The sequence below is a fragment of the Apis mellifera genome, linkage group LG4 (assembly GCF_003254395.2).
Source record: "Apis mellifera strain DH4 linkage group LG4, Amel_HAv3.1, whole genome shotgun sequence".
Taxonomy (NCBI): Eukaryota; Metazoa; Arthropoda; class Insecta; order Hymenoptera; family Apidae; genus Apis; species Apis mellifera.
The window spans coordinates 12,394,635-12,411,899 of NC_037641.1; the positions used below are offsets into that span (position 1 = coordinate 12,394,635).

Genomic DNA, 17,265 nt, shown 5'->3' on the forward strand with positions numbered 1-17,265 from the left:
GCTGGGTTCGTCGGTAATTGTGGCGTTGCTCTCGCGGCAGGAACGCGCGCGGCCGAGCAACTCGATTCGTTGGAACTGCGCCACCCGTCCCCACAACTCTCGAGGAACTTCAGTCTACCGTCATCGTTCGCGAGCGTCGTTTCGACACGTTTCTCGTTCGCTTTCGTTCCACGTTTCTCGTTATCTCTCTATTCTAACGCTATTACCATCACATTTTTTTCGCGCCATAACGTGTTCCGTTTTCCCTCTTCACGCGTTGCAAATCGAAACAGAGGAGAAGAAAAGGAGGAGACGGGATATATCAAACGCAAGCTTCAATTCACGAACGTGAATTTTTCCATCCTTTCGCGAATAATTAACAAAACTTGGTAAATTTTGTTTATTCATCGGTGGATTATTCGACGCGTCGATCGATCTATCGAGCAATTATCACTCCATCGTCGTCATGTACGATCAACGCATCTGAATTTTTACATCTTCCTTCCCAGACGTGAGACAGGATTTCGAGATTTTCGTCGATTATCGTACGTAACGTAAGTACGTATACGCATCTGATTTTGTTCGATAAACATAACTTGTTGCCGTTTGGCGGGAAGTTTGGTGAACGTTTCGAATAAAACTTCTTACGTGGAGGACGAGTAACCTTGAGAAATGCACAGAGTTGTGCACGAAAGTGGGAGTTGAAATTCGCGATGTATCATAGATACATCTATCGTACGTCGAAACCATTGCAAGAATGTGAATATCGTTATTTGTTTCGAATCGATTAAGTGAAAAATCGCGTTCGAATTTCGCTTGATAAAATATTCGATTATTATGACTTTCAATAAATCGAATTTGCTTCCAATTCATTCCTCGTTTACACGTAACGATTCATTTATTTCGTACGAAAACGTTTACATTGCAACTGTGATTGCGATACATCTCCGCTATTTACGGCAACAATCATTCTTCTTCAACTGCTTGAAAATTTAAAAATAAAAAAAAAACGTTGACGTTCCGGCCACTAGCGCTGGTTCGATCGTCCGGACGCTGCACATAGCCACCTGTGCGCACTCTGTTATGCTTCGAATTAGTTACAGCCTTTTGCCGGTTTTCCCTTCTGCACGTTTACAAACAGCTCATCCCAAAATCGAAGATTTCCGCTACGTTGAGCTCGTTAGGGCTCGTACGCGAATCTGTCTCTCCGCTTAGTTAGTTTCCACTAACGAGGATAACAACGAAGCGTTTCGTTAATCGTGCATCGTCCTTGCGTTGCGCGCAGGAGTCGTAAATGGTATTACGGTATTCTCTATTGTTTTTTTTCTTGCTTCTTGCAATTCCGTAAAAGCAGGTAGAGGTTGATGCGCGAAAATATGTAGTATTTCATGAGACATTTCAGTTGAAAACTTGGCATAAGAAATTCATACGATCGTATGATCGGTCCTTGTTGTTAAGACGATTTCTTTTCTCCACTCGATGAAGAAAGAGCCCCGGTATCGGAAATCGGGGCGCGGGAAATAGAGGAAATTCGGCGACTCCGTATTCTCCTTGTTGAACCACGCGGCGTTCTTTCTCCTTCTCGAATTTTAGCGTTATGCTGCATTCAGAATCGATCAGTGTCTGCGCGCAACGTTACAATTATTCATTTTCGCGCAATTATTCAATTCGTACGCTTGGATATATATCTTCGCACCGTGAAAACTTGACTTGAACTTTGTAACTATTGAATCTAGGCTAGGATGTGGAAGGATAATTGTTCTGGACAAAAACTTTTAAATAAATGAAGAATTTGAAGGACAGCCGTTTCCAAATGAAGGATGGACGGTTTAATTGGTACGACGGGGGAAGGAACGCAGAACTGCGAGCTCATCAAACTAATCGAATCGAGTATTAAATAATGAATACGTGAAAAAATTGGATCAGTATGTCATATACACGCTGCGTAGACACGATTCCGATCGTTTTTTTTTTTTTTTTTAAACGTTGTATCGTAATTTCATTTTGCAATAAAGTGAATATCTATTCTCCCACGTCGCTTCTTCCTTTTTCGTTTCCTTTTCTTTCGATGCGTGTTTTGCTTCGAACAATTTTTGGAAAAGAAGAAGACAGAAAAAAAATATGAAACGTTTATCCTTGCATAAATTTAAATTTATTATATTTCCTTGTATACGTTATACGCACATTTTTCAAAGTTTCGCGTTTTTCAACAATGAAATTCACTAGTGGAGCTATGCAAGGGCGGGGGAATAATTTTATCAGTCAGCTCAAGTAAATTGTGCTTCGTCGTCGCGTTCGAATGCGGCCAACGATAACTTTCGATCTAGATCTACTTACTTAACATGAACGAAACTCGTTGTTAGAGGTGGCTCGTTTACCGTTAATACGACACGAATACACAAGCTAAGACGATAAGATTGGGCTCGATAGACGATGTATTATTAGTATTTGATAGATATTGCCCTTTTACACACGTTCCAAAACCGATCAAGTTCAACCCTCTCCTGAAACTCTTTGCCTCTTGTTATTAATACAATCCATCTTTCACCTCTCGAAGTTATACGTCACGCCTGGCTTAAGAATCGAATTTTTAAATTTGAAAAATGATCCAATAAAATTGTCAAATGGAAATTTATGATTTGATTGGAAAGTTGAAAGTGCTATTGAAAATTTAGATGTGAAATTAATCGTTCCAATGAGAAATGAAATTTTATTTCTCCGATTCTCAAAATTGTTTTCTAGAAACTGTTTTCCCCTCTGTCGGTAATCGCAATGGATTAAGCCCAGCTAACGATAAAAGTAATACTATAATTTAATATCGATCCAATTTGAATTCGATGGTGTGCAAATAATTCGAGAGGAGGCAAGGAGGGGAGAGGGAGGATCTGTACAAATAGTTAAGATATAAAACATTGAATAAATTGAATGAGATTTGAATGAATGAGAAAATTTATATTATCAGCATGTATACATGTTTACTTCAAGTTGCAATAAGATTTTTCGACGATTCGATAGATCGATAAATCGGCATCGATGGATCCGACTAACCCTGTTGCCTCTTACGTTTAATCCAACTTATGAGGGCGGGCAATCCTGTGGTTAATACCTTCAGAACTGCTCCAATTCCCGCTTCCGGATCCTGAAGAAAAGATATAAAATCGATCAAATTTGGGCCAAGTTTAATTTCAGTTTGGATATGATGATTAAATATATGGTTTTCTTTTTTTTTTTTCAAAATTATTAAATCATCAAAAATTAAAAAATTGGGGCCAAGTTTAACTTCAGTTTGGATCATTAAATATATGGTTTTCTTTTTTTTTTTTTTCAAAATTATTAACATAAATCATCAAAAATTAAAAAATTGGAGCCAAGTTTAATTTCAGTTTAGATATGATCATTAAATATATGATTTTCTTTTTTTTTCAAAATTATTAACATAAATCATCAAAAATTAAAAAATTGAGACTAAGTTTAATTTTAATTTGGATATGATGATTAAATACATGGTTTTCTTTTTTTTCAAAATTATTAACATAAATCATCAAAAATTAAAAAATTGGAGCCAAATTTAATTTCAATTTGGATCATTAAATATATGGTTTTCTTTTTTTTTTTTTTTCAAAATTATTAACATAAATTATCAAAAATTAAAAAATTGAGGCCAAGTTTTAATTTCAATTTGGATCATTAAATATATGGTTTTCTTTTTTTTTTTTTTTTCAAAATTATTATTAACATAAAAGGCCAAGTTTTAATTTCAGTTTGGATCATTAAATATATGGTTTTTTTTTTTTTTCAAAATTATTATTAACATAAATCATCAAAAAAATTATCATTAAAAAATTGGGGCCAAATTTAATTTCAATTTGGATCATTAAATATATGGTTTTCTTTTTTTCAAAATTATTAACATAAATCGTCAAAAATTAAAAAATTGGGGCCCAGTTTAATTTTAGTTTGGATCATTAAATATATGGTTTTCTTTTTTTTCAAAATTATTAACATAAATCATCAAAAATTAAAAAATTGAGGCCAAATTTCAATTTCAGTTTGAATATGATGATTAAATATATAATTTTATTTTTTTTTTCAAAATTATTAACATAAATCATCAAAAATTAAAAAATTGGGGCCAAGTTTTAACTTCAGTTTGGATTAAATATATGGTTTTCTTTTTTTTTTTTCAAAATTATTAACATAAATCGTCGATTTAAATTATTAAATTACTAGCGATGAAGAAGAAGAAGAATGGCAAAGAAGGGGAAATAGAAATCTTTTTTGACTTACTGCCTCCGCGTCTGCCTCCGCCTCTGGCTCTGGTGCCGGTTCCGGTTCAGGGGCCGCATAGATGTAAGAAATGTACACGACCATAAAAACAAGGGCAACGTTGACTAAGAATTTCATGATTTCTCCGATCGCTTCCTTCCTTCCTTCCTGTTAATTCTGTTAATTCGCTGGTCGTTGCGATGGCTTGAAGGAACCACTCGTTGCTCCGTTATTTATACCGGACGAAAATCGTTAAAATTATCGGCGAGCAGGTATTATTCTTTTTTTTTTACAATTTCCGTCGAAGCATCAGGCGTTAAAAAAAAACGGTTAAGATTGTGCAAATTGTGAATAAAGATTTCGACATAGATAAATAATAAGTTGAAAAAATTTTTTCGCGAAAATTATGAAATTTTTCTGTGCGTTATATATATATATATATATTTTTGATTTCATCATTTTGCAAAATCAATCTTAAATACGAAAAATTTTAAATTTAATTGAAAATACTCTATATATTGCGAACAATTACAATTCCAAATAATTTTTATTGAAAGTGGGAAAGAGGCAATTCGAGAATTTTCCTTCGAGAAAAATTCAATTCAAGTTGAAATTACGAGTAAAATTACTTCCACGAGTTAGTTCGATAATTTATCGTTAAAAGCATAATAATAATAATAATAATAATAAAGCGGGATCGATTGGTAACAGCTACGGATAAATCTTATTCGAGCGTTTTTTTTTTTTTTTTTTTTTAATAAGTAATTACACACCTATCAAATATACTTTATCCGAGATTTTTAGACCGGTTTAATCATCCATCAAACGGAGTTGTAAAAATGGCCAACTCTGGCCCAGACAAGCGAAGTGCATATACGCGCGCGAGAAGAACGCTTACTTACACGTGTTGTGCACGTGTATGCACGTAACATGGCGGCCGCTGGTTGACGGCCGCCAGCGCTACGAATCCCGCGCCGTCGGTGAAATCGAGAGAATCTGGAACTAGCGGTGAGAGTAAGGACCGCGCGCGATTCCCCGGATATCCGTCCGCGAAGCTGCGTTCGAACCAGTTCCACCCACGACACATTGAAAGTTACGAGCGGGGAGAAATCGATTTTGCCCCGTTTTGCCTTCGATCCGCAACGAGCGAGCGAGCGAGAGAGAGAGAGAGAGAGAGAGAGAGAGAGAGACGCTTTGTTTAAAAACGTTTATCGCGACGTTTCTCGACGCATCGATTTTTCGATTCTGTTTCGTTTCGCGATTTCCAACCGGGCGCCGTACCTTTTTATCGACCGCGAGGTAGTAGAATGCAGCGTGCGCGTTCGTGTGTTACGCGCAGAACGAGAAGTGGATGGTAGAGAAAAAAAAAAAGAAGGAAGGAAAGAAAGAAGAGGAGGAGGAGGAAGAAAAGGAGAAAAGAGAGGAGAAAAAGGCCGTGAGGCCCAGGGCTGACCGGTTCATCGACCTATCGTCCGGTCTCCTTAGTCCCTCGTTCCTCACCTTTCTCTCGACACTTGGTTTCTCTTTCTCTCTGTTAACTCTTTTCTGTTAGCCCCCGACTGTTCCTGAACCGGCAGGAATCTCTCTCGTCTCGGCCGCGATACAAAAGACACGCAGATTTTTGGTCCGTGGAATTTTCATCGCGTTTTCTAATTCTAAAGCGCTTTAGTTTCTCTCTCTCTCTTTATTTATTTATTCCATCCTTTCTTATTTTACCCCCTTTCGAAAAGGAATCTTTTTTTCGAAAATAGAAATTTCGTTCAGAATTTAAAAAAAAAAAAAAGATGGATGAAAAGTTTGGAAAACTCGTGTGGGATAATCCGAGTTGGTTAATTGTGCAATTACTGGAATCGCGGTAAAATTTCGTTGCATTCGTGAATGTTTTCGTCGCATTGCAACCTGGATGAAAATTGATATGAAAACGTATGTAATAACTCGTCGATTGTAGTTGCGCATCTTCTATTAATCGCGGCCCATCAACGTTATCAACATTCCACCGGTAGGAAACGGAATGATTCATTGTTTCGATCTTCCTGTTTATAATAGTCGAGTCGAATTGCAGCGACGATCGTTAGAAACGGCACGCCACGGGGAAGAAGAGTTGTTCATATTTTTCCACTCGGGAAGAGGATGCAAAGGAAAGAAGGAGGTCGTGCGAGGAACGAGATCCGTGCGAGAATACATTTTTCCCATTACTTTGTCCCTCTTTCACCGCTCTCCCTTCTCTTCTCTTTCCTCCTTTTTCCTCTCCTTTCAACTTGATCCTTTTTTCTACACAACGGCTGTTGTCCTCCAAAAGCAGGATACCATTAATAGATAGATTGTACGTCGTCGAAGCTAATCGGTGCGAAATTAAACCGGTTTCCAACGATCTCCTCTTCCACTCTCGTCAGCGCTGAGAAAATTAATGAATATCGATTTCAATGGGACGTGGTTGGTCTAAAACGCGTTGGAAAAAGATAAGAGGAACGTTGTGGAACGTCGCGGAAGGGAATATCACGGTTCGAATTCTCTTCTTCTTCTTCTTCTTCTCTTTCTTTGTTCCTTTTTTTTTCCCCACCCTCGTCAACTTGTCTCGCAGCATTTTACGCTACAGAGTTTTACACGGTTGAAAACAGGTCTGCTTCCACTCCACAACCGATGCTCCACATTTTTATATCCGACAGGTGAAATTCAAGAAGAAACTTGCGAAAAAGTAGAAATAACAATTTATCCTTTCCTGCTCGAAAATATCTCGCCTATTGTTAGATTTTCGTTGCGATATTTCCTGCTCCTTCGTTTCCCTCCTCTTTTCCATTGTTTAACCATCGACGGGGACGAGTTATTATGGATGAAGGAAGGGTGGAAAGAAAGAAAGAATGAAAAAAAAAAAAAAATTGTCTTTTCCCGTCGAAACGGAGACGATGAAACGGAAAGAGCCAAGTACGTGTACATTGTCCTCGGTAGTCACTTCGCCGGCTTGTTTGTGTGGAGCTTCGTTTTCTCTTTCACTCGAGCACAGGAAACTACGATTCTTGAGAAACTCGGAAGCTTCTTATCTTAGTGTTTGGAAAGAAGAGGGAGTGAGGCAAAAAAAAAGAGAAATTAATAATTATTACAAATATTTATTCGAATAACGTTCTGATTGGCTATGGAAATTTTTTTGCGATTGTTTCACGTTTAAAATAAATCGATAGAAAGAAAGGATTCTTAAAAAATTCGAAAGCTTTTCTTATCTTAATATTCGAAAAGGGAGTGGAAAAAAAAGAGGGATTAATAATTATTATAAATATTTTATTCGAATAATTATAATTAGTCAGGCATTTCTGCTTGATGCTGTAGAATTTTTGATTTAAACGATAGAAAGAAGACGGCGAAAGATTATCCGTAATGATAATCGTTTCTTTTTTTTTTTCATAAAATAAAAATAAATAATAATATAAATAGAATAAATAGAATAATGTATGGTATAAATTTCGCGTGTCCTGAAAACTCGTTCGAGGCAGAAAGGCAGGTTGGAAGAAGGTCGAATGTGCAATTTGTAGGTCGTTTGTTTCGGTTGGCTCTGTTTTTAAAAAGTAAACACTCGGGCTCGTTATCTATTACGATCGAACCGCGAGATCAATTTCCACACGCCACTTAACCGTCCCGGAATGCCGTTAAACTCGGGCTCGCTGATGCGATGTCCACGTGAACTACAATGGCCGGTTTAACCGTCGTCAACCGTGATCATGGCGCGCGAGTTAATGAATCATTAACGGTCGCCTCTGTCAGTCCCTTAATGCCTCTTAACCCTTGGGAGTCTGTTTCATATCCGGTTAGCCGGCCTTAGTGCTCTTCGCTCGTTCGCGTCATTGCGATATTTACTCGCATTCGTTACTTTACGTTAATCTTTTGAAACCGGCAAACTCGACAAACTTTGCCACGATCCCTTTGTTCCATAGACTCGCGATTCCCTACGTTCGCGCTCCTACGGCAGAATTGAATTTTCCCCGAGTCGAGATTGACAATGATTTCGTACAGGTATCCTTTAATTAACCTCTTTGCGCCACTTCGCCTTCGCTTTATTAGGGGAAAAGTAGCGGATTCGACGTTGTTCAAGTGGCGGTATAAAAAGGCAGGTATTAACAAGGGGGAAAAAAAGATGTTTATCTTGTTGGGAGAATCCTGCGGTTTCCCGTGTTTCAATAAAAATTTTAATCAAACGAAATTATTGCGGAAATTTTCTATGCGAGCAGATACAAGATAAAGATATTCAGGGAATTTCGTTCGTGGAATGGTAATAATAAGTGGACTGGTGTATAGAAGGTAAACTGTTGGCCCTGAAGAGCGCGTTATTATTTTTCGAGGACGATAACGCACGTTCCACGAACGTGACCCGACTAACGACCAACTTGACATTCGTCCGGACGAAAATGTTTTTCGTCGCGTCTTCGTTTCGCGTCTTTGTTTAGCATCGGATTATAGAATAATTTCGTTGGAAACGTTTCGTTCCTCGTACGCCCGATCGCGCCCGTTTCCTGATTATTCGAAATCGCGCACGATGATCGCAGAAAATATTCGAACGTGAAAGAAGGAACTGCCTCGACTTTCTCATCCCTGTGCTTTTGTTGCACCGGATGAAACAACGAGTCGACAGAGCGAAAAGCAGTCCCGTTAAATGGCGTTGAGCGAGCGAGAGAGAGAGAGAGAGAGAAAGAGGAGAGAGAAAGCAGTTCGATGTTTAATATTCAATAACAAGTATCTAATATATTCGCAAGTATCGAAAGAAGGATAATTCAGTGCAATATATTGTGGCTCGCGAAAGTATATTGAACGCTATCTCACGAGGAAATAAAAATTTGTATACAGAGCACAATATGTTAGATATTTAGAATTATATTCGTCGACTCGTTTTAAAGCATAAAATTAAAATTTCATTTTTTTTTTTTTCAATATATTTTCTCACACCGTTACAAAATTATATTTAAAAAACGAAAATTACTTCATGAAATTGAACGTTGATTTCACTTCCTTGAAATGATGTTTTGGTACAAAAAGAAATTTTTTTCGTATTTTATATGCTAACAAAATTTCAGAAGAGATAAAAAAATTGCTCGTTAATAATTTTTTCATCAAAAAATAAAAAAAGAATCGCGAATAATTTTGTTAAATGGTGAAGAATCATCTTGGCGAAAAGGCAAAATCGTTGATCGACAAAATTTCATCGAGAATGAAAAAAAAAATTGTTGGTTAACGTCCCGTCAAAAAAATGAAAAAGCGTGCAAATATTTTCGCGAGCTGGGTAATTTCGTTACACAGACGATAAAATCGTCTCGGGAGAAGCCAGAGAGTCGTTGGCGATAAACTGATGTATGGCGGAGGATGACGTCATTCCGTGAGGCAGCTTCGGAATCGAGGCTCCTTTCCCCCCTCCCCTATCCCTGCCAGGATAACCTGTTCTAGCGTCCTGTTTCATCGATCCATCCTTCGCGCCGGAACTGTCGCCATTTCTACTGTGAAAACTTCAACAATTTTCTTTCCACTATCTCCGATAAAATAAAATCGGGCGAATTATTTGAAACGTAGCAACCGTGACGCGAGATAATAAATCTGCTCTTACGATGACTGTAACACGTGACGCAATGCAGCTACGAGTTTTTCAAAATAGATATATCTTCGTGGAAATATTCCTTGCGAATCTTTTTCCATGAGAAAAATTATAATAATTACCTACTCGTATTTTGTTCGTTTTTACGTAACGATCTCTTTGCCTCTTTCGTAATAAAACACGTTTTACTTTTAATTTCCGCGTGGAAGCTAGATTCTTTTTTTTTTTTTTTTTTTTGCGCGAGAATTATTGACTAGACTAGAAAAGAAAAAATATGAATAATCATTTGACACTGTGTTGCGCAAATTAACAACGTCATTCATTTTTTTTTTTTTTTTAACATCGCTCTTCCTACTTTTTCCGTATATATCGATTTATTATCGATATATATGCATATTTGAGGAGGAGAATTTTTTCCACGTGTATCAATAACTGATGACTAATTGTGTGAGTAACATCGTGCAAACACGTGACGAGAATTAAACGCTCGCAATCTATCATGTTTTTTCAATAGATCGTTAACGCGTGGTTCGAAGATGATTCTGATCAATATTTAATCAAATATTTTCCTTATTACGATTATTAGCGCCGGCGTTGTTTCCTCCTTTTTGTCTCCAAAAGAAAAAAAAAAAAATTGGAAGAATCGGGAGAAGAAGAAAAAAGATACTCGTAATTGGCGGTACGTTTTCAAAGACGTATTTTATCGCACGGTTAATATTCAACGAGGGGACTCGATGACTAAGAGACGACTACGTAGGCGGAAACAAATCATCAGCTCTAAATTGATATCTCGCGCATTCTACGAGATAGTCGTTGCTCTTATCTTCTTTGCACACTGAGAGAATGATTCTCGCGAATCGCAGACTCGAGATATTGTATCATTTGATTCTCGATAACGTTTTATTTCCTCTCGTAACTAGCATCTTTTCTTCATTTCCTTAAATAAATAAATAAATAAATAAATAAATAAATAAATAAATATATCTTTTTCGTCGAAAATTATTTTGAACTATCAAAATTCCTTCGTTGCTAGCACGATGAAAAACCTTTGGATAATGCGCGAACGCAGAGCCGTCTATATTCGCGATGCATACTTAACTTACATACCACGCATGCGCACGTAAACTACTTTTATTGTCAGCAAACTACGAAGAGTAAACTCATGTGCCACGATTATATTTTCACTGCTCTGGTAATCGATACGAAATAGTATATAATAAATAAATACACATGTGCTGCGGATATAGGTCTCTTTATATGGAATAGTTGACTTTTTCCGTTAAACCGATAAAGTTGAAATGTCGATAATCGAATGGTGACGTTTCACTCTCGCTTCAACGTGTAGTGGAACGTCCGTCCTTTCGCATTCGCGAATCGTATCGGAAGAGATGTACATAATAAGCGTACATGCATATCTGCATGTGGCGTTTTAAACGCGATGCATATTGAACGACGCGTAACGAACTCTGCGCGTTATCGGACGCATCCATTATATCCGTTAACGGACATTGTCTGCAGTTATGCAATATATGCCGAATTACACGCACACACGTTGTTCAACGATATCGTACATCTGCATCTAGCTCGATTTAGATAAAATACTAGAACTATTTATTATCCATCGATTTTTTTTTTCAAAACTGGTAGAGAAAAATGAGGTTAAAAGCGAGGGAGGTGAGATGTTTCGGTTATATTTTTACAAGATAAAAATAATCGGTGTCGTGTTTTCAATTGTTATCGAACATGCCGCTCTATCATTCGTTTTAGTGACATCTGCGAGAATGAATTGAGTGTAATTATAGAGTAATTCATAAGAGTCTAATACGTATCATTATTTAATGTTGATTTTTTTTTTTTACTATTAATATTCAAGAATATATCGTGACAGAAAATTTAATATAACAAATAGAATATTTTTGCTACGAAAAATCTATTGCGATATATTAAATATAAAAATCTTAAAATAAAATATTAAAAATTTAATATCAAATTAATCAACAATGAAAAATTGCATTATTTTCCAATTTTTTTTTTTTTTTTTATATATTTTCTCAAAATTAAAATCTGTATATCAATATCATTTACTAGAAAATTTCCATTTCCATGATTTTATTCGATCGTGCAAGAAAATCTAACGTAATTTTCGAATTATATACAACGAGATTCGCGAAGATTATCGAATCTTCAAATAACGAAACAGTGGGTAAGACACGACAAGAAGATCTTTTCAATTTCACTGGCGGAGAACGTCGTTGATGGAGATGACGGCATGCCTTGTTATGGTTGTCCGTAATAATTACGATACTCGTGACCGGTTACTTGACCGCGACGTTTCTTCCGTCGTCTGCCATCATCGCGCAGTCCGCGTCGATTATGGATGTTGGAAAAAAAGTATTTCGCGCGAGCGAATGGATCGATATTTCTTCTCGAGTATTTAATAAATTCCATCGATTGAATGCAGACGAAATGAATAAATTGGAAGCTTTGTCGAAAAAATAAATTCGTGAAACGAGAAAATATATTGTGCTTGGTACAACAAGGTTTGGTTTCTAAAGTTCAAACAAACACGAGAGTTGATATGCAAAAAATTAATTAAAACTTATTTATTGAATTAAAAGCGATTGAAATTTGTTGTGAAGCTCGTATTTTATATATTCGCCTCGCCTCGTCTATCTTAAGTTGCTTGTAACCCAATAAATAAGCCTCGATCGATAAGATATTCTTTATACACCAATTTTCGTATTCGTTTTTACCGACAGAATTATTCCATCGCGTATGTGATATAACGGACAATAATATAATTGGTTCTACGTCGATAATTAATATAATATTTCCGTTTAATAATATTCGCGTTTCTATTTGCAATGTCGAACATCTGTCGAAGAAGAAGCATTCAAGCCGAAATGGTGGCGAGGAGATAGCGGAGAATGGAGAAAGAAAGGGTTCCGTGAGAGAGATCCGATGTTAAGTGTGACAGTTGGAAAGTAGCAATGGGAATGATGTCATCGTACGAATGTCGGCAATGTTCATGCGTTGTAACGTACATTGAATGGAATCGGTATGCGATTCCGATCACAAATAAAGATGAGAATAAACGAAGAAATCAATGAACGAGATATATCTATAACGTACATTACATTTATGTTACGTTAGAGACAATAGAAAAATTTCGATCCATGATAGAATGTCTATCAAAGAATCTATGCCACGTTTTATCAATTTATCTTAGTCCGGGTCCCTATCTCGTCGCTCTCGAAAAATAATTCCTGCCCGATTTGACCGACCGAGCAACGTATCAAAGAACGAATTCGAATGTCGATTCGGTAGCGAGAAATAATCCATCAAATTTCCCGCAAGAGTGCTCTACGGTAAAAAATTCAGACTCGCAAAACGTCACGATCGACGTACAAAAGAAGAGATTATAGCGGCGAAAAAGCAGCTACAAAAAACGAGCAGAGAACGACATCGCGTCCAAGGTCTTTGTCGCGAAGCACGATCGTTACACTAAATTACGCTTCGCCTCGTTTCGCCTCGTTTCAAGGAGCGTTTCGTTCTCGAGACGAATTTACCCACGCTTAGAAAAACCCACGGTAAGGAACAATCGATCATCGCGTGAGAACGCGAGACGAACGCGGTCCGCCACCATATTTATCGACGGTCGATCTACGGGGTAAACAATCTCGAGTTTCTTATCGGGCCGAAACAATGGTGCAATCCTCGCAGCCGAGTGTAGTAAGTATAACGTTATACCAGATAACGTGGACAATGCGCTTCCGGTGTGCGTTTTGCGCACCGCCATCTACTCCACTCGTTTTCCGATCCTTCGCCCAACTAAAGTATATCGTTACACATCGATACGGGCGTGTGCAAAGAATTCCCTTTGTTGTCATTGGATCGTACGGAAACGGACGGAGAAATTCTCTTTCTCTTCGTCGCGCTGGTTGAAGAATATGGAATACGGGATGGAGAGGTGATGAAAGCGTACAAGCGTCGATCAAGTACAAGACGAGGCCGAAATTCTTCGATAACAATGGAATCGAAGCATCACGTGACGATGCAACAACCCGTATAGGCGACCGTCGGTGATTAGTCAGCCGACTAACTCGCTTAAAGGCGTCGCTGTGATCGAATTAAGGTCGAACGGGAGTGGGACTTTTCTCGCCATGATCAAGTGGGTCGTTGCTAAAACGCTATTGGCTGATTAGCTTTATCCACGTTGACGGTGTCCCTTGCGTCATCATATTCGACCGGTGCTCGACCCATTTTTTTTTTCTTTCTGGAATCGGATCGCAAAGGAATTTGATCTCGCGTGGACGGAGATGAGTGGGAATAACGAGAGGAAAATTTTCGATCTTCGTTCCTTCTTTCGAAAAGAAGGAAAGGTTAAGAATTTCCGTAGAAAGACGAGTAATTGCTTTAAAAACGAATGGAAAAGAGAATGAATGGATCGAAACGTTCGTTTCGTTGGAAAGCCGATTGGAAACGATGTCTCTCTCTCTCTCGCGGTGAGAGGAGTCCCGATTCGTAATTTTAACGCGTTTGTCTCGTTTTCAGGACAAGAGATGAACGCCCCACCGCCGGTATACGCATCGTCCTGTCCCGCGTTGCAGTCAAACCTGTCGCTGCACAGTTCCTCCTATTACAGCGAATACAGCGGGGCGGCAAGGAGGCGATTATCGTCGACGGGCGAGGCGGACACCTCGGCCACGTCCAGCTACGAGGGTAGCGATAGCTCCGAGAACAGCGACGAGTCTCGCCTCGAACCGGTTAATCAGATCGAGCGAGAGCAACTCGAAACGTTTTTCCGGGGCTTGAAATCCCAGGTAAAGCTTTTCCCTTCTTCAAAACTCTCTCTCTCTCTCTCTCTCTCTCTCTCTCTCTCTCTCTCTCTCTCTCTCTCTCTCTCTCTCTCTCTCTCTCTCTCTCTCTCTCTCTCTCTCTCTCTCTCTCTCTCTCTCTGTGTGTGTGTGTGTGTGTGTGTGTGTGTGTGTGTGTGTGTGTGTGTGTGTGTGTGTGTGTGTGTGTGTGTGTGTGTGTGTGTGTGTGTGTGTGTGTGTGTGTGTGTGTGTGTGTGTGTGTGGTGTGTGTGTGTGTGTGTGTGTGTGTGTGTGTGTGTGTGTGTGTGAATCGAGTTCGTCGATGAAATTCTTCTTTTGTTTCCTCGGAAAACAACAGGTGTTCGTTTGCGAGTCATTGGCCAACTTGTATCTGGGAAACGCGTCGCAGACCGAAAGATGGGAGCTTCGATTCACGGGGATTCCAGTAGTGGTGTTGGATCTTGGAGAAACGCGATCGAGATCCAAGAGACGGATCCAGATCCTTTTGGCCGAGCGTGGCACCTGTTTCACGCTTTGGAGGGAGACGATCGACAATTTGTCGTCGTACAAGGTAAACGAACGAACGAATGAACGGAATAATCGGGATTAAAAATTTGCAATTATTATTACAATATTGCGTTTTCAGGTGTCGGGGCCGGCTTTCCACACGATGTGTCTCTCGTCGGATCACACGCGCCTCGCCGGCCTCAGTTTCGACAATCCAAAAGCCGCGAACGATCTTTGGCAGCACATAGAAAGACTCGTCTCCTGCCCCGAGAACATTAGCCTCTCGGTGCCGGGGAAAAAGAAGAAGAAACCGGTACAGAAGAAAGTGGTTTTACCGGCCAAGAGTAACATCAGCCAGCCCTGTCAATTTCAACACGTGACGAGCGTGGACGCCGCCGACCGATCGCGATATTTCTCCCTCCAAACCCTGGTTCCGGCTTTGAACGAGCTCGAAAACTCATTGGAGGCGAATTTCTGAGATAACGGGACGCTGGCCAAGAGTTCGGATTCGTAAAACTCTGACGGTGCTCTCGTCCATCATCCTATCCATCACGTATTGCGCGTTTATGCTCTTCTAGGGAAATTCATTGTAATACCTTCGTGGATAAGATTTGTCCGTAAAAATCGGGACTCGTGGCGCGCAAAATTGCGCCCATTCCTTCGTGCTTCCGAGCGAAATCAAACGATTTGCCAAATCCATTGTCGCGTTACATTTTTCGACGTAATAACCGCTCGATGCGACGCCCTTCCTACTCTCTTCTCTCGTCCCTTTTCTCTTTTGCTCTTGAGAGAGGAAGTAATCGTAGTAGTTTAAAAAAAAAAAAAAGAAAAAAGAAAAAAAAAGAAAAAAAAAAAAGATTGTAAATCTTCTCGAGGATCGAGAAAATGAAAAACTTCGTTCATTCTACAATTTTGTTTTATTGCTATCGTAATTAGTAGATAATGGCATAGACAAGGATATTTGTTCAGGGAAACGTGCAACGGTACAAGATCATTATTTCCAAATTTCAATGTAATTTAACATCGTCGTTCTTATGTTTGGAATCATTAGCTACTTTCGATCGCTACAGACACGCTAAACTGGTTAAAATTCATTGTTCAATCATCATCATCATCATTATCATTACTGAAATACCGAATTATATATAGATCAAGAAAAATTCGAATAATTTCTATATGCGTATTAGCGTGAGGCTTGGAGTAAAGATACATAAGATTGAAAATATTTTTCAAACTCTAATCGCCTCGTGACTGCTTCGATTTCGTCACATGTTTCGAATCAAGAATTGAATATCATCGTCGTGTTATGTACGCGAAATTTTGTCACGTTTCCAAAGTGAATTGCGTACCGCGTGAATTCTGTCCGAATAACGACTGCGATAAGACTGGTTCTACCATTTATTATCCTATAATTAGAGGAGCGAGTTTAAACGTAGGCATTGTGACGATAATAAAAACGTAGAACGTTACTTTGTTATTCGACGTTGATCGAATTTCTTCGATACGCAATTTTTTTCGACGCTTTAACTTTATTGCTGAATAGCATTAACATTCATTAGCGTTATTGGCATCGAGTCGAAATAGAATATGAAAGAATTGTACGAAAAGAAATATGTAATAATGTGTATTATTATGGAATGGCGGTCGAAACTTGATTAAATGATGTATTTTCCGCTCCAAGGACGCGTCGTTGTTGTATCGTTGTTGAAACGCGAAATAATTAATATCGTGTAAGAGATATCAAGAGGATAATCAAATTTCGAAGAGTTTAGTTAGCGTTTTATGGATTTTAGCGTAGCGATCGATGAGAGACAATTGTGTCAAACGGTAATATTCGTTTGTTCGAGATCGTTTAAAGGTACCCACTTTCCTTTCTGATCTCCAGACACTCGACTGTGCGTGTACGAAATAACTTCGATTCGACGATACATTGATTTCTTTGTCTCGACTGTGATATAAATATATTTGTATAGTTAAGTTTCATAATATGTATCCACATTGATTAATCATTTTGATATGTAAGTTTACGGTCATCATTTCGCATGTAATAATTAATGATAATAAATAAGTAAGTTTACGTAACGTAAATATGTTCGTATTCGACGCGTTGATTACACGGTGAAATAG

At 38.5% G+C, this 17,265-nt stretch overlaps 2 protein-coding genes across 5 annotated transcripts; one reads left to right on the forward strand and one right to left on the reverse strand.

Moving 5' to 3' along the window:
• Positions 1 to 31: 31 nt before the first annotated feature.
• On the forward strand, positions 32 to 17,226 carry LOC726866. 4 transcript variants are annotated; one of them, XM_026440243.1, is made up of 5 exons: positions 32 to 368; positions 489 to 537; positions 14,369 to 14,637; positions 14,990 to 15,202; positions 15,278 to 17,226. In XM_026440243.1, exons 3-5 carry the CDS (start codon positions 14,377 to 14,379, stop codon positions 15,614 to 15,616), a joined length of 813 nt encoding a protein of 270 aa, XP_026296028.1. In that variant the 5' UTR covers positions 32 to 368; positions 489 to 537; positions 14,369 to 14,376; the 3' UTR covers positions 15,617 to 17,226. The 4 variants fall into 4 exon arrangements, with proteins under 4 accessions (XP_026296028.1, XP_026296027.1, XP_026296026.1 ...); XM_026440242.1 differs by having other exon boundaries at positions 489 to 533; XM_026440241.1 differs by having other exon boundaries at positions 33 to 533.
• On the reverse strand, positions 2,914 to 4,442 carry Melt (melittin). The gene is made up of 2 exons (NM_001011607.2): positions 4,267 to 4,442; positions 2,914 to 3,118 (listed from the first exon to the last, which is right to left on the reverse strand). The coding sequence occupies exons 1-2, from the start codon at positions 4,381 to 4,383 to the stop codon at positions 3,023 to 3,025; spliced, it is 213 nt and encodes a 70-aa protein (NP_001011607.1). The 5' UTR covers positions 4,384 to 4,442; the 3' UTR covers positions 2,914 to 3,022.
• Positions 17,227 to 17,265: the final 39 nt, after the last annotated feature.